General features: G+C 43.5%; 1 protein-coding gene across 2 annotated transcripts in view; it reads left to right on the forward strand.

Moving 5' to 3' along the window:
• si:dkey-256h2.1 (uncharacterized protein LOC337520 homolog) overlaps positions 1-25,640 on the forward strand; it is a 314,605-nt gene that overhangs the window by 36,583 nt on the left and 252,382 nt on the right. For both annotated transcript variants that reach the window (XM_068009788.1, XM_068009780.1), the window contains exons 3-4: positions 116-294; positions 20,400-20,560. In XM_068009788.1, coding sequence (XP_067865889.1) covers positions 116-294; positions 20,400-20,560 — 340 coding nt within the window. The remainder of the gene's footprint in view (positions 1-115; positions 295-20,399; positions 20,561-25,640) is intronic.

Here is a 25,640-nt window from a genome sequence, read left to right on the forward strand (position 1 = left end):
GGTGTTTAATGTTGTTGACATTTGCTGTACATGGGCAGTGAATTGATCAGAGTCACCAACCAGATTGTATGGATCTGTGTCACTAAATTATACAACAATAAGCATTTTATTGCAGAATTGAAAATGACAGTTGTTAGCAAACGACTGGATGCCAGATACGACTGGATAATGAAAAGCTGGAGATCAGTACCATATATTCTCAGGGACGGTGGAGATGGGTGTAATATTTCCTCCGAAGTAAAAGGTGCTGTGGCTTTGGTCTCTGATGAAGGGAGCTGTTCGTACTTTACAAAGGTACTGCTTAAAGTCATTTCTTTTTTAAGATCCTTTATTGAGTGTGTCTGTGTCCCTAAGTGTATCCCTGGGCACAAGGCAGAGTTTTTTAATCGTTTTGGATAACTCAATCCTCTTTTTAATGGAATAATGGTTAACTTGGCATTGAATGACATTAACTGTGCAGCAATTCAGATAAATTTACACCAGTAGTTCCAAATTATAACTTGCATGATTTATGGTTACCTGTAACTGATGTGTTGATTCCTAGAGTTAAAGGCCAGCAGTAATGATTGCACATTGCAAATATGAGGCAGGATGCTGCCCCCCAGTTTTAATTACAAAACAGAATAAATTGTTCACAAAAACATAGTGCTATAATTGTAAATCTTTTGGCAGAACAAAAATTCTGTTTATCCTTTTAATGGTTTAAAAAAATACAAGAACTGTTAAACATTTTGCCAACATCTAATTCTGACCTTCTATGGGTCTTTTTAAACATTCTTATTGTCGATTATTTTGTATCTTTTATTATGAATCACTCGTGCGAGACTCTCAGCTCTGCAAGTCTTGAAGAGTATCTATCCTTGCCTTGCCTTCTTTGTCACTAAGATTGAGAGCATTCGATCAGCTGCCTCTGCCTCTTCCCTCCCTTCCACTAGCCCACCGGACCAAATTTCCTCTAATGTTCCCATCTGCCCTAGCCCTGAACTGGCATCTTTCTCTAGTTTCTCTCCTTTCTCCCCTCATGCCTTTTCTGAGCTCATCTTGCCCATGAGACCCACCTCCTGGACCCCACACTAGCTGATATTGTTAATAGTTTTCTCTCTTCAGGTACTGTCCCTCTCTCTAAATCTGCTGTCATCACCCCGTCTCCTCAAAAACCAAGCCTTGATTCCTACATTCTTGCAAACTACCACCTTATCTCCATCTTCAACCTCCCTTTCCTCTCTAAAATACCTGAATGTGTTGTTGCCTCCCAAATCCATGCCTATCTTTTCTGAACTCAATATTTGAATCATTCCAATCAGGTTTCCGCCTCTGCCAATTACTGAAATGGCTCTTATCAAAGTCACAAATGGCATCTTATATGACTGTGACAAAGGTAAACTGTCCCTCCTCGTCCTTCTCGACCTGTCTGCAGCCTTTGGTAGGGTTGACCACACGATCCTCTTCCAATGCCTGTCCACTGTCGTCCAGCTGGGTGGGACTGCACTCGCCTGGTTCCATTCTTATTTATCTTATTGTAGCCAGAGTATCATTTGCAAAGACTTATTTTACTGTTCCTGTAGCATTACCTCTGGTGTCCCCAAGATCTGTCCTTGGCCCCCTTCTATTTCTCATCTGCATACCGCCCCTTGGCGCCATCATCCGAAAACACAGAGTTAATTTTCACATGCACACTGACGGCACCCAGCTCTACCTCATCATCACCTCTCGTAATTCCTCCACTGTTGTTAAATTATCAGACTGCTTGTCTGACATCTAGGACTGGATAAGCAGAAATTTCCTCCTGTTAAATATTGGGAAGACTGAAGTCTTTAGTTCCTGATAAAGACTCCTTTCCCTAGCTACCCACTCTGTCTCTCTCCCTGGCAACTGTCTAAGGCTGAACCAGACTGTTCATAACCTTGGTGTCATCTTTGGCCCCGAGATGAGCTTCTCAACACATCCATGCCATCACCAAGACTGCCCATTTCCACCTCCATAACACGACCTTACTCATGCCATTACCCCTGTGCTTGCTGACCTACATTGGCTCCCGGTCAAGCAACGTCTTGATTTAAAAATTCTTATCCATGTTTTCAAGTCCCTCCATGGCCTCACCCCCCTCCTTATCTCTGTAATCTGCTCCAGCCCCAAAACCCTCCAAATATCTGCACTCCTCTGAGGAAGAGGAGGAGGAAGGGAGGAGTCAATCGACAAAGCCCTTTCCAGCCAGACTGTTCACGATCGACTCATCTGACTGTGATATAACAACAACTTATACTGCATCTTTAATGTAGTAAAAAACCACATAATGCTTCACAACTTGAGCATCCCTGGCCCTGCCTTCAGCTGTCTAAGCCCTCAGCTCTGAAATTCCCTGCCTAAACTTCTCTGCCTCTTTACTTCTCTTTCCTCCTTTAGACATTCCTTTAAAACCTGACTCCTTGACCAACGTCTGCCCTAATATCTCCTTATGCAGCTCAGTGTCATATTTTGTTTTCTAATGTTCAGCTGGTCACCAAGGGCAGTGCCCTCATGATAGTGAAGTTGTGCAACATGCAGCAGACCATAACGAATCTTGACACGCACCCTGCTGAGTACTGCAGGGCTCCCCTAGAATGGTCCAGGCAGCGGAAGTGTTGTTTAAGTACTCCGGTGGTCTGCTTCACATTTATTGTGACAGCATGGATTTCGTTATATGCTTGCTGCCTACCTGTGCATGGGTTGTGCAACATTGTCGTGAACCATGTTGTTAAAGGGTATCCCTTATCACCCAGTTGTCACCCTCTGATTTCTCATAGTGTCTTGAATGATGGGCAGCCTGCCATCCTCATTAAGTTGCACGCTCACTTTATCTGCCTCTCTCTGGCAAGAGTAAATGAAATGGATTCAGCTCTCTTTGCATACAAAGCCTCAGTGACCTGCAATAGTGGACAGTGAACATGAAGATATTGCAAATATCGCCTACTCCCGCCTAGAACAACAATTTATATTTATATAGCACCTTTAACATAATAAGACGTCCAAGGCATGTCATAGGAGCATTATAAAACAAAGTATGACACTGAGCCACAAAAGGAGATATTTAGGTCAGATGACCAAAAGCTTGGTCAAAGAGGTAGGTCTTAAGGAGTGTCTTAAGGAGGAAAGTGAGGTGGAGGGTTGCAGCAGTGCATCTTGTAGATGATACACACTTCAGCCATGGTGCACCTATGGTGGAGGAAGTGAATGTTTAAGGTTGTGGATCTGGTGCCAATTGAGTGAGCCGCTTTGTCCTGGATGGTGTCGAACATCTTGAGTGTTGTTGGAGCTACACTCATCCAGACAAGTGAAAAGTATTCCATCACACTCCTGACTTGTGACTTGTCGATGGTGGACAGGCTTTGGGGAGTTAGGAGGAGAATTCCTCACCACAGAATTCCCAGCCTCTGACCTGCTCTTGTAGCCACAGTATTTATGTGGCTGGTTCTGTTAAGTTTCTGGTCAACTGTACCCACCAAGATGTTGATGATGGGGGATTCAGTGATGGTAATGCCGTCAAACATCAAGGGGAAATGGTTAGGTTCCTTTTTGTTAGAGATGGTCATTGCCTGGCACTTGTGTGCCACAAATGTTAATGATTCACCCAATATTTTTTGTAAGCACTGAAACAAATTACTTGTTATGCATCCCTGCCAATTTCCACTTATCTTCTATTAAGTCAACAACCTCTACTCTTGGGTCCCATCTCCCATTTAACAATTCTACTTTTACTGATATATTTCTGAAAAACCTTAATGTTTTTAATTATTGTTGAGAGTCTCTCCTCATGCTGCCACTTGCTTTCCTTCTCCCTTTCTTAGTCTTTATTTATTTATTTTCTCATAACCCCTTTTACTACACCTGAACCAATTTCAGTTTGTTTCTAACCTAGTTATCTATCCTCAGAATTCTGAAACCTGAAGTCATTTTCTTCTTTAAAGTGGTACCTTTCTATTCTGCAAATTTGTAACCCTTGTTTAAAAATATCCCATTGTTGATTTGTGTGAAATTTAATCTATCCACCTCACCTGAGCTAGTTCACTCCTCACCTTTCTGAAATCTAGTCTGTTACAATCTGGCGTCCCAAGGGTGAATTTCAGCTTTAGCAGAGCGCCACATGTGCAGTCGGAGAAGTTAATGGGGAGGAAAATTGGGCAGGGGTTAGCTGATCTACTACTGTATTGTCCTCTATTCTGTCCCTCCTAAAAATATTTGCCCCAGATTTTGCAGTAAAAATAACAGTGAGGCTATCAGCGCTCACACGTTAGTAGTGTAAATTGGACAACAATGTCTGGTGACTGCACATGCACAATTAAATGTGGAAATCAGGAATTTGTTGTGCATGCTGCTTGCTTCTCCAGAAGCTTTACTATACCAGTATTGCACTGAGAAACTAGGCATTGAAATACATGGAATGGCATGAAGTTGCTGTGCTTATGTGATGGGTACACACTAAACTTACCAGAGAAGGTTAGGACTTATCCATTCAAGTATCAGTCATTTTTTAACATTGTGATAAGTCTTAATTGGACTGAAAATTAATTTACAAGTTTGGAGTTCCAGAATATCTCATTTAAAATTCTCATCTCTGTGTTTAAAACTCATCATAGTCTTGTCTTCCCTATCTCTAGAACCTCCTGTAGTCTGCCAAGTGCTCTGCGTTCCACAGAATCGTTACAGTGCAGAAGGAGGCCATTCTTCTTTCAACTTTGGCCTCTTGTGTACACCCTCTTGCTCCCTTCTTCCCACCTTTGGCAGCCACCATGATCTGGAATTCCTCCCCTAAACCTCTGGCCTGATCATCCCCCTATAGATATTGTCATGCTCACACAATACGAACTTATGAACTATGTCATGCTGGCCCCACCTGCCAAGAATGAGGCATATTCATTTGGTCATAAGAACACTGATTTTAAACTGTTGCTGGAGCGAGGAAATGACTTGTTAAACAGATCAGCCATGGCTGGAAAAAAACATTTGCATACTAACAGACAGTGCTTGGAGGGACAAAAGGGCTGTTCCCTGCTCCAATTTAACCACAATGGACTTTGAGCACCAGGTATTGTGTATAAGAAGAGACATTCCAGGGTCGGCTAAGACGAGAATCCACAAACAGACATGGTCAGATCAGCTAATCACATGACTAACCTGCTTGGCAACCTGGGTTTTTCTGAACTGTACAAAGAGTTTGAACTAGAAAAGACTGTTTGCTCCTGGAGTGAGAAGACCTTTCCTGTCTGCTCCCATCTCTTTCGCACAAGCCTTTGGACCCACTGAGGACACATGAACTTCAAGAGAGAAAAGTCTCCTACGTCAAAAAAGGTTTAAGAAGAATACTGGGTCCCAACAAAAAGCAAAGAGATGTAACATGATGTCTTCAGTCAGACGAGAGGTGAAAAAGGGGGAGCCATCCCTATCATCTCTCATCTGTCCATGATAATATCTACAATGGAGGTGCGATTTTAATAGAGATCCAGGCCTGAGACCCCAGCTGGGCCCATCTGTTGCATTGAGCAGACCTGTAAACTGGATTAATCTTAGAATCCAAGTCATTTGGCAGTAATTGTTTACCAACTAAAAAGATATGCAGTTGTGCTGGTCACTAGACCAGTCTCAAATGACTTGCGTTATGGACAGGTGGTAAAGAATGCAGGTGGTTCCCACTGTTCAGCTCCCAACTGACCACAGTCATGTTTTGTTTAAAATGATGAATTAGCCCCTGAGTGTTTTACTTGCCAAATAAACAGACAGTGACAGGTTTTATTGTAGGTTAAAAATAGATTAACTATTTATCGAACAATATTCATTCCCCGAAATGTTTGCAACACCACTCACGCATACCTTCACTCTTAACATGCACTCCCAAGAGAAGATAGATCGAAGGTAAAGGGTAAGAGTTCAAGGTGTGGTATGTGTTCCTAGTTTACAGTAAACCTGTTGAATCTTCTAAGGACAGTCACTTTTAAAGGTGTAGGCCTGTGTGTTTGTAGTCTTGAACTTGTTGAGGTATTACAGATTTTTGCTGGTTCAAGATTTCAGACTGGAGATGGCAGTCACTTTCAATTCTCTGCTGTACCAAGTTGAAGTGTAGAATTAGCAGCAGGGCTGCTGCTGCTTGTTTAGGCTGGATCTTTCCACAGCCCCTGGCTGGACTCCCTCCTGTGATGTTGCTGTGATCTCTCCCTCTCTCTCTACAGGGGGTTACCTTTTATGGACAAAATTCATCATATTGGCATTTCTGTTATTTGACACATGGCCTTCTCCCCTAGTGTGAACACACAATGGACCAGGATGTGGAATTCATGGTTATCTATTGATGTTTGGATGAATATTATTCTGTTAAGATGTGGCTATTTCAGACCTTCTTTGTCTCAGAAGTACCCATTTAATTCAGGATGGGTGTAGTCAACACCTCTCAGTCTGCAATGTATCCTTATGGCCTTTTGAGACGGTGAGACAGTTTGAATACACAGGCCAGGTCATCTGACCTTTGGCCATCTTGAAGCACATTGTCCATTTTTTTTAAAGGAAAAGTCAATTTCAAAGAGTCTACATTGAATAAAGTTTGTGTTTTAAAAGTTAGGAATATGATATGTCTTTACTGGACATGACATTTGTCTTCTCTGTTTTTCCCTGCACATGTGAAATTGTTTAGTCCCCAGACAGAAGTTGCCCTGATAACAAATCTACCCTTAAGAGTTTACGACATAGAGATTCACCAGTGCAAACCAAAGTTTTGCCACCTCACAAAACAATATGTAGTACTTAGTGCATTGTGCTGCATGATTATATTAATTTTAAATAAAATGAAGTGGCGTAATGGGACAAAAATGAAACAAAAGTGCATAAACAATATTATGCTTGCTGTACTACTGAGTACAAACATTCAGGAATTTCAGCTCATTGTAATGTTTATCTTTTTGTTTTGTTTTTCCGATTCATTTTTCAGTTTTTTCTCTTGAAGGTAATGATTCATTCTGGGTTGCAATTTCATTGGTGACGATGGTTATCCACGGGCCATTCTTGTGGGCTGTTCAGCTGCAAGGTCATTACAACATCAACTCTGTTCCTCTAATAACATACTGCCCAGGGTTACATGCTATTTCAGGAGAATACCAATCAGGCTTGGGGGCCTGATTTCTCTGCCCTTCCCTCTCCCCACTGTCCCGTCCCCACTTCCTTGCCCAGCGCTGGCGCAGTGAGTGCTAGAATTCCCTCACTAAGTCTCTCCTTCTCTCTTCCTCCTCCATTAGGATGCTCCTGAAAGCCTACCTATTTGACTAAGCTTTTGGTCACTGTCCTAATATCTCTTTATGTGTCTCAGTGTCATATTTTGTTTGATTATGCTCCTATGAAGTACTTTGGGATGTCTTACTATGGTAAAGGTGTTGTTTAAATGCAAGTTGTTTTTGTTGTTTATGTGGCCGTTCCACTGCTCAGCTGAAAATGGCAAACTGAGTACAGACCATTGAATACATTAGTCTATATAGCTTTGTGTATACCATGCAGAACAGGTATACATCATGCAGAACTAGGGGAAAGAGGGGGAACAGTTTCTGAAGCATGTTCAGGAGAATTTTCAAGACCAGTATGTTTCCAGCCCAATGAGGAAGGAGGCATTGCTGGATCTGGTTCTGGGGAATGAGGTAGGTCAAATGGATCAAGTGTCAGTAGGGGAACATTTAGGGGACAGTGATCAAAGCTAACATAAACCTTATGATACAATGGAAAAGGACAAAGAGCAATCCAGTGTAAAAATAATTAATTGGGCCAATTACAATGGGGTGAGAATGGATCTGGCCCAAGTAAGTTGGAATCAAAGATTGCCAGGCAAAACTGTAATGGAACAATGGGCTGCCTTTGAAGAAGAAATAGTTTGGATACAGTCGAGGTACATTCCCACGAGGAGGAATGGTAGGACTAGCAAACCCAGAGCTCCTAGAATGATGAAAAAGATAGAAAGATGAAGCTGAAAGAAGGGTGCATATGACAGATGTTAGCTTGATAATATAAGCAAGAGAGTGCGAACTGGAGGAAGGTAAATAGTGGAGTTCCCCAGTGTCAGTATTAGGACCACTGCTTTTCTTGATCCATATTACTGACCTAGATTTGGGTGTGCAGGGCACAATTTCAAAATTTGCAGATGACCCAAAACTTGGAAGTATTGTGAACTTTGAGGAGGATAGTGCTTGACTTCAAGAGGACATAGAGAGGCTGGTGGAATCGACAGACATGTGGCAGATGGGATTTAATGCAGAGAAGCGTGAAGTGATACATTTTGGTAGGAAGAATGAGGAGAGACGATACAAAATAGAAGATACAATTCCACAGGAGCAGAGGGACATGGGGGGGTGGGGGGTGGGTATATGTGCACAAATCATTGAAGGTGGCAGGGCAGGTTTAGAAAGTGGTTAACAAGGCATATGGGATCCTGGGCTTTATAAATAGAGGCATAGAGTATGCAAGTAAGTTATGGTGAAACTTTATAAAACACTGGTTTGGCCTCAACTGGAGTATTGTTTCTGTTTCTGGGCACCACACTTTAGGAACGATGTGAAGGCTTTAGAGAGGATGCAGAAAAGGTTTCCTAGAATGGTTCCAGGGATGAGGGACTTCAGTTATGTGGCTAGATGGAGAAGCTGGGGCTGTTCTCCTTCGAGAATGGCAGGTTGAGAGGAGATCTGATAGAGGTGTTCAACATCATGAGGGGTCTGGACAGAGTAGATGGAGAGAAACTGTTCCCATTGGTGGATGGATCAAGAACCAGAGGACACTGATTTAATGTGAATGACAAAAGAACCAAAGGCAACATGAGGAAAAACTTTTTCATGCAACGAGTGGTTAGGATCTGGAGTGTACTGCCTGAGAGTGTGGTGGAAGCAGATTCAATCGTGGCTTTCAAAAGGGAATTGGATAATTATCTGGAGAAACAAATTGCAGAGCTACGGAGAAAAGGCAGTTGCGGGGAAGACTAGCTGAGCTGCACTTAGAGAGAGCCGGCACAGATATGACAGGCTGAATGCCGCCTCCTGTGCTGTAACCATTCTATGATCCTAAGTATTTCCTGGTAATAAAAACAGAAAATGCTGGAAATACTCAGCAGGTCTGGCAGCATCTGTGGGAAGAGAAACAGAGTTAATGTTTAAGGTCTGTGACCTTTCTTGGTATTGGATTTTCATTTGTTTTGGGTTTTTGTTTTGTCTTGCAGAGATTAAGACTGGTCTGATTGCTTTCAGGTTGACTTAGTTTGTTCTTTGTGTTTGTGATAAAAATATAGTTATCTTAAAAAGATTAGAAATGTTCAGTTCAGTTTGATGGATGGGTATACACATTTTGAACATGGATTAGGATCTAGTCTTCTGTAATCGAGACAATATATTCCTTTTTTGTTGAATTTATGTATCTTTACAACAAAAAGTCTGCACCACCTCTTATATCTATCTCCTTTTTCTCCTGGTGTTGGATTTTCAGGGCTGATGGAAGATTTCTGTTGCACAGATTTTGAAAACCCACTTGATATTGTTGTTGAAGATCAGGACTTCATCATTACAAAAGGAAATGTTTAGAACTAATATGCAGCAAGCATTGCCATTTTTATGAGACTTGCCTTTAAAATTAATTATGAGGCTAATATAAATATGATCTGACAGGAGTGACTATAGGCAACTTAAGTATAATTTTCAAACTTGGCCTCGGTAGTTATATTTGTACTTTATTTTATTCATTCGTGGGATGTGGGCATCGCTGGCTCTGCCAGCATTTATTGCCCATCCCTAATTGCCCTTCAGAAGGTGGTTGTGAGCCGCCGCCTTGAACCGCTGCTGTCCATGTAGGGGAGGTACACTCACAGTGCTTTAGGAAGGGAGTTCCAGGATTGTGACACAGTGACAGTGAAGGAACCGCGATATAGTTCCAAGTCAGGATGGTGTGTGGCTTGGAGGGGAACTTGCAGGTGGTGGTGTTCCCATGCATCTGCTGCCCTTGTCTTTCTAGGTGGTACAGGTCATGGGTTTGGAAGGTGCTGTCGAAGGAGGCGTGGTGCGTTGCTGCAGTGCATCTTGTAGATGGTACACTCTGCTGCCACTGTGCGCCAGTGGTGGAGGGAGTGAATGTTTGTGGATTGGGTGCCAATCAAGCAGGTTGCTTTGTCTTTGATGGTGTCGAGCTTCCTGAGTGTTGTTGGAGCTGCACACATCCAGGCAAGTGGAGAGTATTCCATCACACTTCTGACTTGTGCCCTGTAGATGGTGGATAGGCTTTGGGGAGTCAGGAGGTGAGTTACTCAACATAGGATTCCTAGCCTCTGACCTGTTCTTGTCGCCACAGTATTTACATGGCCACTCCAGTTCAGATTCTGGTCAGTGGTAACCCCCAGGATGTTGATCGTGGGGGATTCAGTGATCGCAATGCCACTGAATGTCAAGGGCAGATAGTTAGATTCTGTCTTGTTTGAGATAGTCATTGCCTGGCTCAAATATTACTTGCCACTTATCAGCCCAAGCCTGGATATTGTCCAGGTCTTGCTGCGTTTCTGCACGGGCTGCTTCAGTATCTGAGGAGTCGCGAATGGTGCTGAACATTGTGCAATCATCAGCAAACATCCCATTTCTGACCTTATGATGGCTGGAAGGTCATTAATGAAGCAGCTGAAGATGGTTGGGCCTTGGAGACTACCCTGAGGTACTCCTGCAGCGATGTCTTGGAGCTGAGATGATTGACCTCCAATAACCTCAACCATCTTCCTTTGCGCCGTGTAGTCTTGTTTTGAAAAAGTGTCATCTGTTTTTAAATCAAAGAAAGACTTGCATTTATATTGCACCTTTCACAACCTCAGGATGTCCCAAAGAGCTTGACAGCCAATGAAGTATCTTTTGAAATGTAGTCACTGTTGTGATGTAGGAAACCTGGCAGCCAATTTGTGCACAGCAAGGTCCTGTAAATAACAATGCGCTAATGACGAGCTAATCAGTTTTAGCGATCTTGGTTTGAGGGATAAATAATGGCCAGGACTTCAATAACCTCATGCTTTCGAGTTAGAAGTTTCTTTTCCTCTTTGTGTGAGAACTTTCAGCTGTAATTGGTGCATAAAATGAACAGCAGCAGAGTGTCTGGCCATTCTACATTCCACCCATTTTACTTCCCATTGAAATCAATGAAAAGTAAAATCGGGTTGGATGCAAAACGGGCAGCTGACCTGATCCTGTCATTGTCAGTGTTAAGTGATGCAGTTAGGACAGTGGTACTATTTTTGCCTCTACTGACCACCCAAATAGATGTTTTAAGTCCAGCAATATTTAAAGGGATTCTCAGCTCATTTTTATTGTAGTTGCACCATAAACTGTTGTCCCCTTTTGCTCCTGAAACTTTTGCCTCTTCCTTTTAAAGGCCCATTAAGATCTGCCAGACTGCCAGATTTCTTGTCCTTTCAAATGGCAAGAATGTGATTGGGGCTGGGAATTCACCAATTTTATGATAATGAGACCTGACCACAAAAGATAATTGGGCCGCCCTTCCAAATGTATCGAGGGGGAGAGTTGAAGCCCGACTCACCGTCCACCCAATATACTTGCAAATCGAAAATTGAAGTCTAGTAATTAACAGCTTGGTACCCTTTTAGCAATATAATTGTTAATTGCTACCAATAAACATCCCTTGCTAAGAAAATGAACAATTCTAAGTGTTGAGTCTCATTCCTTCAGGTTGTGAACTGTTAGGTATTTAAAAAATGTCAAATTTTAATATTTTTCTTATTTTTCCATTCCATTTCTTAATCCAACCTTTCTCTCTAAAATAAAAGCAAAATACGGCAGATGCAGAAAGTCTGAAATAAAAATAGAAAAAGGTGGAAATACCCATCCGGTCAGGCAGCATCTGTGAGAGAGAAAGAGAGTTAATGGCCCCAATATTAACTCGGAGGCACTTTGTGAGGGGGGTATCTGATATCACAGGGGAAACCTGCAAGTATGTCAGTGGCATTTCATTGTTGTTATGATTTTACTTCTGGATTTGGCATTGATTGCCATGAGGACCCGCATGACACAATCTCAACTGCAGTATTTAAAGGCCAAAGATGGAATTTGGAGCAATTGGGAGTTGGAAGCAAGAGAAGACAAGGTGTGATATAGATTCAGGATGCTCAAAGGCTGCGCCCCACTTCAACAGCACTTCCCTTGATGTACTGCTGGGGTCTTGGAGGAGCCAGAGAAAGATACTCTTACCCATCAATGGGAGAAAGAAACCTGCTTCTGCCACAAAGAAGGCATGGCTGGAAGTGGCCCAGGAGTCCGGCAGCAGGACCATTCTGCCAGGTGCCTTTATTCAGTGCAGGAAGATAGGAAAGATGAGTATGATTGCGCATTCAACTACATCCTGCTATGCACATCGCCCCACCCCCACACTCTGCTTTGCTAAGACTTCTCCATCACATCACTCCTCATCTCCTTACCTTGCAAGTTTACCCGTCCTTCTCTTTCTGTGTCCTTCCTCACATCTATCCATCCACCACTACCCATCACCCTTACCCTTATGCAATTTTATGCCACTCCCTAATAGTCACCCTCACCAAATGCATAGTATCCATCGGGTGAACGTGTCATTACACTCACTCACAGGTGTGCTGTTTCCTCCCGTTGCAGAAGAAGGGAACACATAACTCTAGGAGAGGAAGAAAACTGGAGATGGCCCTCCACAAATTTCACAACTAACAACTCCAGAGGAGGGAGCACTGGAGATCATTTGGTGTCCATGGCCATTGGAGATCGGAACCACCCAGTTAACTGGTGATACAATTAAATATCAGTGGCCCACATGTCATTACAAAGCTCAGTCATTTTGCCTTGATTTTAACAGCGGGTAAAATATGATCATCTTCATATTGCGAAGTTGCAACATACTTGCCAGTATTATTCATATCTTTTCTCTCCACCAGGGTCTTCATGCATGCAGCAGGAGTCCATGTACCTCCTGGATGACGAATCCTCAGAGGAGTTGATTCCTTTTGAGGGTGCACAGTCATAGAACATATGCTCACCATGCACCTGCTCAGACACTTGCACTTCAGTGGGACCAGTTGAGTTTTCATCTGGTGATTCACACTTCAAAAGACAAGTTGGTGGTGGCAGAGACAGCTGTGGACCGTCTGTGTCGGAGGGCACAGCCCTCTTCAGGCTCTACTTAGCTGTACACAGATGCTGTACCCCAGGGCTGTTGAAGAGGAGAATCATTGTGCTGCAGCAGAGAATGTGTGATGCGTTGATAGGCCTTTATGGCACTCGGACCATGATTACAAGAGGAAATGGAGGAGCAGGCATCAAGCATGAGTGGATTGATATTGCAGGGCATTGTGATGATGTCTTCTTGCATCGATGGAGTAATCAACTTCATGGAACATCAAATATGACAGTCAAATGACTCCATTCACGCCTTGACCATGGCCACGCAGACTTTGGATCCCGACATATCTGCTGCATTAAACAGGGTGACAGATGTCTTTACCTTGGCCTTATAGCGCTGTGCTGATCTGCACCAAAGAGTCCTCCAGCAGTGTGGTTGAGGTGCAGCTGGCCTTTGAGAGGGTTGATAGTGAAAGAGGTCATGGAAGTGGAGACTTCACTCAAAACGCTTCTGCTTCTCATCCATAGCCCACCTCTGTCCGTAGCCCATATACTGTCTTGCCTTCTGATAACTGAGTCTGCCCCTGCATAGATGCAGGTGGAGCGGTCTTTGGTAGGGCCCTCATGGGCTCCAAAACCCAGATGTCGTCAGCAAGAGCATCTCAGCAGTCAGAGCAGAATCTGAACAGCCTGCCTCTATTTCTGCTGAAGCCACAGGCGTTCTACCATGTAGAAGTTTTAGCTTTAGTTTTTAGTTTTAGAGATACAGCACTGAAGCAGGCCCTTCGGCCCACCGAATCTGTGCCGACCATCAACCACCCATTTATACTAATCCTACACTAATCCCATATTCCTACCACATCCCCATCTGTCCCTATATTTCCCTACCACCTACCTATACTAGGGGCAATTTATAATGGCCAATTTACCTACCAACCTGCAAGTCTTTTGGCTTGTGGGAGGAAACCGGAGCACCCGGAGAAAACCCACGCAGACACAGGGAGAACTTGCAAACTCCACACAGGCAGTACCCAGAATTGAACCCGGGTTGCTGGAGCTGTGAGGCTGCAGTGCTAACCACTGTGCCACTGTGTAAAGGTAGAGTAAAGCTTTGTAGTTGCACGTGGGTATGTGAGACAGTGTTATGTTGTGAAATTTTGTGCGCTCTTTAGTAGAATCACATAAATTTTATTAGTTTGCATTACTTTCCTATCTTGCCCATTCTTGGCTGCTGGGAGGCACGTCACCTTTTAAGTTGCTTGATGATGAATATGAAGACAACAATTGATGGAGACCAATGGGGGTTGTGCAAGTGTTGGTTGTTTGTTTGCAGTACTTGTTTGTGTCAGTGGCATTTATTAGGGAGTGGGGGGGGGGGGCGGGGAGAGAGATGGGGTGGGATGAATGGTCATTGCATATGGTTCTGATATTGGTCCACTGATGCAACCTGCGTGAAGGTGGGTAGCGATGTGAGCAGCTGGTGCTGCATTGCCCTCCTCACTGACCTCCTTCTCTGAATCATCTGTAGATAATCCACACTGTGCACCTTGTTCCTGCTGCAGGTCCAAACTAAGTTGCCACGCAATGTTGTGCAAACAGCACACAGCGCAACCACTCTGGAAATCCTGGCTGGTGCCTACTGAAGGGCACCTCAAGATCTGTATAGGCACCTGAACTGCATCTTCAGCATGCTGATAGTTTGTTTGCTCACACATCTGGTGGTCCTGCGACATTCATTGTGGTGCTGTTGGGCTTCATTGATCAGGTTTCTGATGAATGTCATCAACCAAGTTTGAAGTCCTTGTCTCCTAGCAACCACCCCTTAAGTCTGCCTCCAGGTCTGAAGATGTCATGGATATTGGACTGCCTTAGGATGAAACCATCGTGACAGTTGCCTCAGAATCTGGCATGCACCTGTGGAAATGTCTTTCTGTGATTGCATACCAGCTGCACATTGATGGAGTGGAAGCCCTTATAGTTCATGAATACTTCTGGTTAGTTTGGGGGTGCATGAGTTGTCACACGTGTGCAGTCTGATTCCCTGCACTTGTGGGAAGCCAGCCAAAGACACAAACCCAAGCGCTGCTCGTTCTGACTGATGTCATTGCAGGCAAAACTGACATATTGCCAACCCTGACAAGCAACCCATCAGTCACCTTTCTTCTGCATTTGTGGACCACTGACCGGGAGATCCTGGATATGTCTCTGGCAGAGGCTTGGAAGGATCTGGCGGCAGAATGTCCAATGTCCTTTAGGGAAGGAGATCTGCTGTCTTTAGCTGGTTTGGCCTACATGTGAATCCAGACCCACAGCAATGTGGTTGACTCTGAACTGCCCTCTGAAATGACCTAGCAAGCCACTCAGTTCAAGGGCAATTAGGGATGGGCAGTAAAATGCTGGCCTAGCCAGCAGTGCCTGCATTCCACAAACTAATTTTTAAAAAAAAGTTGAGGGCAATGGTCACTTTGACATCCACTGGTAATGTGTGGCCACCAGATTCAACAGGGAGCAGGTCTTCTTCAAGAAGGCTGCAGATGTCTATCACCACCTGGCGCGATAACCAGATCCTTCTGAAGCACCAGATGAAAACCACAGCCTCTGCCTGCATATCCTATATCGTGAGTAGTGCCTCCTGTGAGCTGCTCCCTTCTCTGCTGTCGAGCTGCATGTCTCTTAATAGCAGACTGCTGCTGTTGGTACTCCTGGTGTGAGGTCCAGTCTAAGGCAGCCAAGGCATTACCTATCCTGATATGATTCAGAAAACTCTAAGTGTAGAAAGTGAACTCTCAGCAAAAGTACTATGAACAAACCCTTTTTCACTAGCTGGTAAGAAAGCAGCTGTGAGTACTGAGTACTCATTGGAGTATATTCATAATCTTAATCAGCCTTCTCAATTAACATTGTGTTCAGTCCTTACATTCACTGGTCAGTTTCAGGAAACCTGGGAAACCCATGGGTGTGACGTCAAATTTAAAGCTGTGTTGAAATATTGCTCCAGTTGAGCGATTATCGTATGTTAATAAGTGATCTGCCTGTCCTGAGGGGGTTGCACGCAACCAGCCTAACGTACACCAGTTAAACATGGAAGTTGGCATGTTAGAGCCGGCTTTTTTGATGTGCTCACATTTTTGCCCAATTTAACCCCCTTCTGCATCCAAACCCACGCACTCCTCCAGGTTAAAATTCTTTCAACCTTTCAGCTCGGTAACCTTTTGTCAGAGCTAGAAGAAGTTAGAGATGTAACAGGTTTTAAACAAATACAGAGATAGGGAAAACGGTAGAGCGGGGTGAGGAGGGGAGAGAAGAACAAAAGGGAAAGTATTTGATAGGATAGAGGACAGGACAGATTAAATGGCAAAAGGAATGATGGTGCAAGGCAAAAGGGGTTAGAAATGGGACATGTAAAGGATAAGATAAAGGAGAATCCTAAAAGATTCTATAAGTATATTAAGAGTAAAAGGGTAGCTAGGGAGAGAGTAGATCCCCTTAAGGATCAGTGTGGTAATCTATGTGTGGAGCCACGGGAAATGGGTGAGGTTGGATTACTTGTCTGTATTTACCGTGGAGAAGGTCATGGAAGCTAGTGAGTTCAAGGGAGGGAACAGTGGTATCCTGGAGCATATCAACATTACAAAGGAGTGGGTGTTGGAGCTTTTGAAGCACATTAATGTGGATAAATCCCCAGGGCCTGACCAGGTGTATCCTAGGATGCTATGGGAAGCAAGGGAGGAGATTGCTGGGGGCCCTGGCAGAGGTTTTTGTATCATCGTTAGCCACGGGTGAGGTACCGGAAGACTGGAGGATAGCTAATGTTGTACCTTTATTTAAGAGGGGCAGCAAGGATAAGACAGGGAACTACAGGCCGGTGAGCCTTACATCAGTGGTGGGAAAGTTATTGGAAGGGATTCTGAGAGACAGGATTTATATGCATTTGGAAAGGCATGGTCTGATTAGGGATAGTCAGCATGGCTTTGTGCGTGGGAAATCATGTCTGACAAATTTGATTGAGTTTTTCGAGGAGGTGACCAAGAGGATTGGCGAGGGCAGGGCGATGGACGTTGTCTACATGGACTTTAACAAGGCCATTGACAAGGTCCCACATGGTAGGCTGGTCCAGAAGGTTCGAACACATGGGATCCAGGGTGAGCTAGCAAATTGGATACAAAATTGTCTTGGTGATAGGAGGCAGAGGGTGGTAGTGGAGGGTTGTTTTTCAGATTGGAGGCCGGTGACCAGTGGTGTGCTGCAGGGATCAGTGCTGGGCCCTCTGTTGTTTGTCATATATATTAATGACTTGGATGTGAATGTAAGGGGCATGATTAGTAAGTTTGCAGATGACACCAAAATTGGTGGTATAGTGGACAGTGAAGAAGGTTGTCTAAGATTACAGCAGAATATAGCTCAACTGGGAAAGTGGGCAAGGGATTGGTGAATGGAGCTTCACGCAGACAAGTGCGAAGTGATGCATTTTGGGAAGTTAAATCAGGGCAGGACATATACAGTGAAAGGCAGGGCCCTGGGGAGTGTTGTTGAGCAGAGAGATCTTGGGTTGCAAGTACATAGTTCCCTGAAAGTGGCAACACAGGTATAAAGGGTGGTGAAGAAGGCGTATGGCATGCTTGCCTTCATTGGCCGAGGCATTGAGTACAAGAGTTGGGACGTCATGTTACAGTTGTACATAACATTGGTTATGTTGCATTTGGAGTACTGTGTGCAGTTCTGGTCGCCACACTACAGGAAAGATGTGATTAAGCGAGAGAGGGTGCAGAAAAGATTCACAAGGATGTTGCCTGGTTTGGAGGGCTTGAGTTATAAAGAGAGATTGGATAAGCTGGGTCTGTTTTCCCTGGAGCGAAGGAGGCTGAGAGGGGACATGATAGAGGCATATAAAATTATGAGAGGCATAGACAGGGTCAGATAGCCAGAGTCTGTTTCCCATGGTAGGGGTGACTAAAACTAGAGGGCATAGATTTAAGGTGAGAGGGAGGAGGTTTAAAGTGGATCAAAGGGGTAAATTTTTCTCACAAAGAATAGTGGGTATCTGGAATGAGCTGCCTGAGGAGGTGATGGAGGCAGGAACAGTAGCGACATTTAAGAGGCATCTGGACAGGTACGTGAATCAGCAAGGCATAGAGGGATATGGAATTAATGTAGGCAGGTGGGATTAGTATAAATAGGCATTATGGTCGGCATGGACGCGGTGGGCCGAAGGGTCTGTTTCTATGCTGTACAGCTCTATGACTCTAAAAGATGGGTCTGGAGGAGTTAATGCCATCAGCATAACCATTACCAGGTAGCAGTGGTTATGCTCTGAAGTTATTGAAACCAATGTTGAGTCCTGAAGGTTATAAAGATATAATTTCCTCCACCATTCCCACCCCAAGGCCACCAACCTCATAGTACCCCAACCCCACACAGCCTGCTTCCACCTGTTTCCAAGATCCACAAACAGAACTGCCCTCGTAGACCTATCGTTTCAGCCTGTTCTTGCCCCACAGAACTAATATCGTCTTATTTCAGCTGTCTTTTTTTCTCTTTTTGTCCAGTCTCTTCCCACCTACATCTGTGACTGTTCGACAGCCTCTGCCACTGCAACAATCTCCACTTTCCTGGTGCTAACCGTCTCCTTTTCACCATGGATGTCCAGTCCCTCTACACCTATATCTTCCACCAGGATGGGCTGCCATGGAGGATTAACCAATCCCCATTACCACGACCTTCCTTTGCCTGGCTGAACTTGTTATTACATTGAACAACGTCTCCTTTGAGTCCACTCACTTCTTACATATAAACATGTCGTTGTAGAAATCCGGATGGGTCTGGCTATCCCTGCCTCTTCGTGGGATACGTTGGACAGTCTTTATTCCAGTCCTAGTTCAGTCCACTCCTTCACCTTTTTCCAGTAAATTGGAGGCTGGTGGAGGTGAAACACTGCATCAGTGTTGTTTCCTGCTTGCACCCGCAACTGGAAAATTTAATCAACTTTGCTTCCAATTTCCATTCCTCCCTTGCTTTCACATGGTCCATCTTTGATCTTTCCGTTCCCATCCTCGACTCTTCTATCTTCATTTCTTGGGATAGACTGTCAACCAATGTTTGCTATAAGCCCACTGACTCTCACAGATATACTTCCTCCCAGGCCCGCTTCCTGTAAAGATTCTATTCCATACACCCAGTTTCTCCATCTATGTCGGTTCTGTTCTGACAATGCCACCTTTCATACCAGTTCTTCTGCTATGTCTTCCATTTTCCTCAGCTGAGGATTTCCTCCATCCTGGTTGACAGAGCCCTCGAACATGTCTGTCCAATTTCCCACACTTCTGCCCTCACCCCTTCCCCTCCCTCCTAGGACCATGTTAGAGTTTGCTTGTCCTCACCTTTCACCTCCACCAGCCTCCACATTGAATGGACAATCCCTCATTTCCGCCACCTCTAGTGCCTTGCCACCACCAAACAAATCTTATACTCCCCTCTTCTCCCTCTTTGTGGCAACCTGGTCCATTCTTCCAGCATCCCCAACACCTGCTCCCCTTCCTAATACACCTTCCCATACAAGAGCAAGAAATGCAACACCTGCCCTTTCACCTCATCCCAGAGCCCCAACACACTTTGCAGGTGAAACAGCTATTTACTACAAGTTATTTCAATTTAGTATAGTGTATTTGTTGCTCTTGGTGCAGTCTCCTCTACATCAGGGAGACAAAATGCAGATTGGTTGATTGCTTGACTGAACACGTCCGTTCAGTCAGTGAATGTGGCTCTGAACTTCCGGTTGCTTGTCATTTTGCTTCTCTGTCCCATTCCACTCTGAACTTTCTGTCCTCAGCCTCCTCCACTGTTCCAATGAAGCTCAACGTAAACTCGAAAAACAGTATCTCATCTTTCGATTAGGCAATTTACAACTTTCCGGCCTCAATATGGAGTTCAACAATTTCAGATCATAACCACTGCTCCCATTTCTTTGGACAGCAGGTGCTGGTAATGATGCTGCTGTTTATTTAATCACTCCAGCCTTCCACCTTATTACAGACCTACTCTTTTGTTCCTTCCATCCCTCCCATCTCAGTGCTTGCTTAAAATCTGTAACATCCGTAACATGAAAGGTCACAGATTTGAAACATTAATCTGTTTCTTTCTCCACAGATGCTCCACAGCATTTTTTCTTTATATTTCAGATTTTCAGCATCTGCAGTATTTTGCCTTTATCACTCATCTGTATGTTTATTATTACATTTGAGGTAATTTTTTACATAAAAGTTTTTATCTTTATCTGTTTCTTTGCAGGTCAACAATATGGCAAATTCTGAAGCAGTCGGGGTCCTAGTTTATGTAAGGCTTGGCAGACCACTTCAGGATATGAACTGTAAGGGAGCAGAATGCCTCACTACCATAAACATACCAGCCTCAATAATGCACTTTCAGAAAGACGTGATTGATGCAGTAAGGTAAACTTTCAATTATTTCTTCCTCATCTGCTTCATATCATAGGTTGGAATTACACTGATTCAGTGTGGTTACTGATTTTGCACAATGGTTACAGAAGTGTTGCTGGACCAGTTTGGTGTCAGACTCCCTCAGAACACATTTCAATTCGGTTTCATTTTATGCATATTCTGCCAAGCTACAGATATGTTGCCAGTTTTGCCTCATATTGCACTGCTTAATAGATCCGAAAATTATGCCAAGTTGTTATTCCTTGTACTGATAAATAAACCTGTAGAGCAAAGTTTAGTTATTGAAACTCTTCACTATCACGTTGCTGCTCGATGACAGCGAGATTACTGGGCACTCTTTAATGCCCTGTCAGGCCTGGTTAACGACTGGATACCAATTGACAGTGCTACCATATTCCAGTTGCTAACATTGCAATAAGAGAACTGCTTTGAGTTAGTCCACACATTTGTTTGCTGTGGGTCTCTATACAAAAGTGGAGCCCAGCATCTAAAATAAGACTTGCATTTATATAGTGCCTTTCATGACCTCAGGACATCCCAAAGCGCTTTACAGCCAATGAAATACTTTTTGAAGTGTAGTCACTGTTGTAATGTAGGAGACATGACCGCAGATTTGTGCACAGCAAGCTCCCACAACAGTAATGTGATAATGACCAGATAATCTGTTTCTGTGATATTTATTGAGGGTTAAGTATTGACTAGGACACCAGGGATAACTCCCCAGCTCTTCTTTGGAACAGTGCCATGAGATCTTTTATGTCTCACCTGAGACAGCAGATGGCCTCAGGTTAACCTTTCATACAAAAAACGGCACCTCCTATAGTGCAGAATTCCCTTAGTACTGCATTAGATGTTTGTGCTCAGGTCTCTGGAGTGGGACTTGAACCTACAACCTTCTGACTCAGGTGAGAATGCTACCAGCTGTTCCACAGCTGACTGACTCCATAATCTGAATGTAAAAAAACAGAATAGTGCCATATGGATGTCACTCTCCTGGAACTGAATGCAATATAAATGCAAGTTTAAAAGCACCTGAATATGCAGCTGTTTTTTTTTAATTCACCTTCCTTGCATTGTCAAGCTTACTTATGTTTCCATACTTGTACTTGCCATAAAAATAGTTTAAAAATGACTGAAGTCACCGGAATAGAGGATGTTGATTGTAACTCCTCTACCTTGGGGAGACCAAATGCAGACTTGTTGACTGCTTTGCAGAACACCTCCATTCAGTCCACAAGTGTGACCCCGAGCTTCCAGTCACCTGTCATTTTAATTCTCTAGCTTTCTCCCACTCTGACCTTTATGTCCTTGGCTTGCTACAGTGTTCCAATGGAGCTCAATGTAAGCTTGAGGAACAGCACCTCATCGTTCGACTGGGCACTTTACAGCCTTCTGGACGCCACATTGAGTTCAACAATTTTCGATCATAATCACTGCCCCCATTTTGTTTCGTGTTTCTTTGCTGGTTTGCTTTTTTCTCTTGTTTCTCCCTTATTTCCTTTATTTTGTGTTCAGATGGCAATTATTCAGGATCCTGCTATTCATACCTTGTGTAGACACATCTTTTATTTCTTTACTTGTCCCATTACCGCTCCCTGTGGCCTTGCACCATGAAACCTTTAGCGATTTAATTTCTCTTGCCCTCCAACCTATCACAGACCTTTCCTTTTGTTCTTCTTCCCATCATTCCCCCCTTTCACTTGCTCAAAACCTATTATATTTCAGACTTTTCCCAGTTCTGCTGAAAGGTCAGAGATCTGAAATGTTAACTCTGTTTCTGTCTCCACAGATGCTGCAAGACCTGAGTTTTTCCAGCATTTTCTGTTATTTTATATATTATATATGTTGATCATGACTTTTCTTTGTAACTATTTGATTGTTAAAGACATCCTCTGTAACCCTGGCATATTATACCTCCTCATGCTTCTTGCCTATCTACAACCTTTGATATAGTTGACTAAACCATCCTCCTCCAATGCCTTTCCTCAGTGGGATTACCTCCCCTTAGTTCCACTTTTATCTGTCCGGTTGTAGCCAGCGCATCTCCAGCAAAAGCTTCTCTTCCTGTCCCCACACTGTTACCTCCTGAATATATCCCTGGCCTCTTCCTTATCAACATGCTTCCCTTGCCATCAAGTTCTACCTCTCCACCAACTCTCTTGACACCTCCCCTGCCACTGTTGCTAGACTGCTTATCTGATATCCAGTCTTAGATGATCTGCAGTTTCCTCCAGTTAAATATTGGGAAGACTCGAGCTATTAATTTCAGCTTCTCGCACAAACGCCAAACTCTTGCCACCGATTCCACTCCTTCCTCCACCTACCCCCTCCAGATATTGAGGCTGAACGTGATTATTCACAACCTTGGTGTTCTATCCAGTCCTAAATCAAGTTTCCAATCTCTCCAATTTCATATAACGTTCATCATAAATACCATTAAGTTCCACCTCCATAGCATCACCCACCTCTCCGCCCCTTTGCCTTTGTCACCACCAGACGTGACTGTTTCAATGCTCTTTTGGCCAACTTCCCATCTAAAACTCTGCTGCTGTATCCTTTATACTATTAGCACTGTCCTTGCTGACCTACATTGGCTCTTGGTTCCCTAATACCTTAAATTTAAAATTATTATCCTGCGTTTTAATCCCTTCATGGCCTTGCCCCTCCCTATCTCTGCAAGCTGCTCTCGCCCTAAACTGCTCTACTTCTGTACCTCAGTCTTCTCCTTTGTGGCCCTCTTAAAACCCAACCACTAATCAAAAATTTGGTCAGCCCTCCTAATCTCTCCTCCTTTGTCACAGCACTCATTTTTGTCTGATCCTTTGAAATGCCCTGGAATGTTTCTCTATATTAAAGGGGCTATATAAATGCAAATTATTGTAATGCTTCTAGCATTCATACATATACATCTTTTCAAAGATTTTCATCCTCATTTTGTTCCCTCATGTTGGCCTATTCCTAGTTTCTGGCTCATGTGTCTCTCTGGGCATCTGTGTCTTTATCTATCCGTTGAGTGTCTTCTGCCCTATGACTAGTCTCATCTGAGATCCTGTTTCCTCCTATCCCTCTCCTCCCACATGCCTAGTTAAAATGGTTTTGTTTTGCTGTCTCAATGTCACTCATAAATCTTTGTCACTACTTGGTTTAAGTGTACTGCATCTCTCCTGTACCATTCCATTTTATTTTGGAGTGTTCCCAATTATTTTGGTAACAGCATTGTTCTTCCCACACCATGCTGCTAGCCAATTATTTAACCTCAATTCTTTCAGTGAACACCCCTCAATATTCTCCTTTGCCGAAAAAATTGAAGTGTACTAGACAATATTGTTCTGCATTCTCTATCATTTGAGTTTTTAGCCAATCCTGATTTATGTAGCTTTTAAGGCCTCTGTTTCTCCCTATCCCATTTAAACCTACATAGGTCTCCACCTGTACCCTTCGGTATCCCTTCTAACCTTTTCTTAATATGTACTGATCTAGCCACTGGTAGACAGCTGTCCATCCTGTCGGTATTGTTTTCACAATACCCATGGCTATCCACTTACCTGAGTGAATAATCATCTACGACAGTAACCTCACTGTGAGCCACAAACTGCACCTTTGTCCAGGCTGTACATAGAACTACAGAACCATAGAAAAATTGCGGCTCAGAAGGAGGCCGTTCAGCCCGTTGTGTCCGTGCCAGCCAAAAAAAACTAGCCGCCCAATCTAATCCCACCTTCCTACACCTGGTCCAGAGTCTGGCAGGTTACAGCACTTCAGGTCCAGCTACCTTTTAAAAGAATTGAGTGTTTCTGCCTCAACCACCGTTCCTGGCAGTGAATTACAGACACCCACCATCCTCTGGGTGAAAAAGCTTTTCCTCATGTCCCCTCAAATCCTTCTACCAATCGCCTTAAATCTGCACCCCCTGGTAATTGACCACTCCGATAGGGGAAGCAAGTCCTTCCTGTCTACTCTATCTAGGCCCCTCATGATTTTGTACAGCTCAATTAAGTATTATCTTGGTTTTCTAGTTACCTTTAATTCTGGGATCTTATATTCTTCTGCAACATTTACAATATGAAGACTATTCCTTACAGTCAGCTTTGAAGACACCTGTGAAATGTCTCAGGCCATTTACAGAGCACCAATATAATGAGGTCCATTTATTCATCAGTAGGAATTGAGCAGAAAATTGGCACACTTAAGAGCCTGAATTGATCTAGAGGTATCCTTCAATATAGTCCTGCCATAATCTCGAGAATCATAATTGCTTCATGCTGCAAAACTTTCCCTTACAAAGAGGCCTCGTGGAAGTCCTGGAAGAAGAACAGACAGAAAGAGGAACAACCACAGCCTTATCAGGATGCAAAGGACAATTCAGTACCAAGTGCAAGAAGCACTTGTGCATTCTCGCATATAAGAACTTCTCTTGATCACCATATTTGCTCAATACCTTAACAGTACTGACTACATCTACCCATTTCCCTCCACTAATTTGACTTCATCTAATGGGCTGTGAGACCTGGGGAGGATGAGGCTACTATTGGGGCAATGGGAGGTTATTGTTTGTTCATGCATTTCAGATCTTTGAGGCAATGTTTACTTGTCACTTTTTAAGTTGAGGGTCTTTTAAGATTTTTTTTCTTTCATAAGGAAAACAATTATTCTAAAATTGAATTTCAGAAATATACTTTGTGCAATAAAGAATGAGTCAGTGAGGAGCTGCAAATGTCCTAAAAGATCAGTTTCACAAAGTAAACAGGGCAGTTAACAATAAAGGAAGCTATTGAATCAGATTTATAATTGCCCGCAATGGCACAAATGCTATCATGAATGGACATCCTTGCAGAAGGTCATTCAAGGATGCATTCTGTTTATGTCTTAACGATAATGTTGGGTGTCCTCAAAAGTGAACATTTTGCTGGCACTCTCTACAGAATGACTAACTGTCACTGAAAGATGAGCATTAGCAAAATTGACATTATTGTTTAATGGATGAGCTATTCAAACCTAAAAAAGAAGAATCAAAGGTAGTAGAGAGTACTCTGTCTGTGATAGAACTTGGCTTGTAAATGATGGACAGCAG

The sequence above is a fragment of the Heterodontus francisci genome, chromosome 2 (assembly GCF_036365525.1).
Source record: "Heterodontus francisci isolate sHetFra1 chromosome 2, sHetFra1.hap1, whole genome shotgun sequence".
In the NCBI taxonomy this organism is placed as follows: domain Eukaryota; kingdom Metazoa; phylum Chordata; class Chondrichthyes; order Heterodontiformes; family Heterodontidae; genus Heterodontus; species Heterodontus francisci.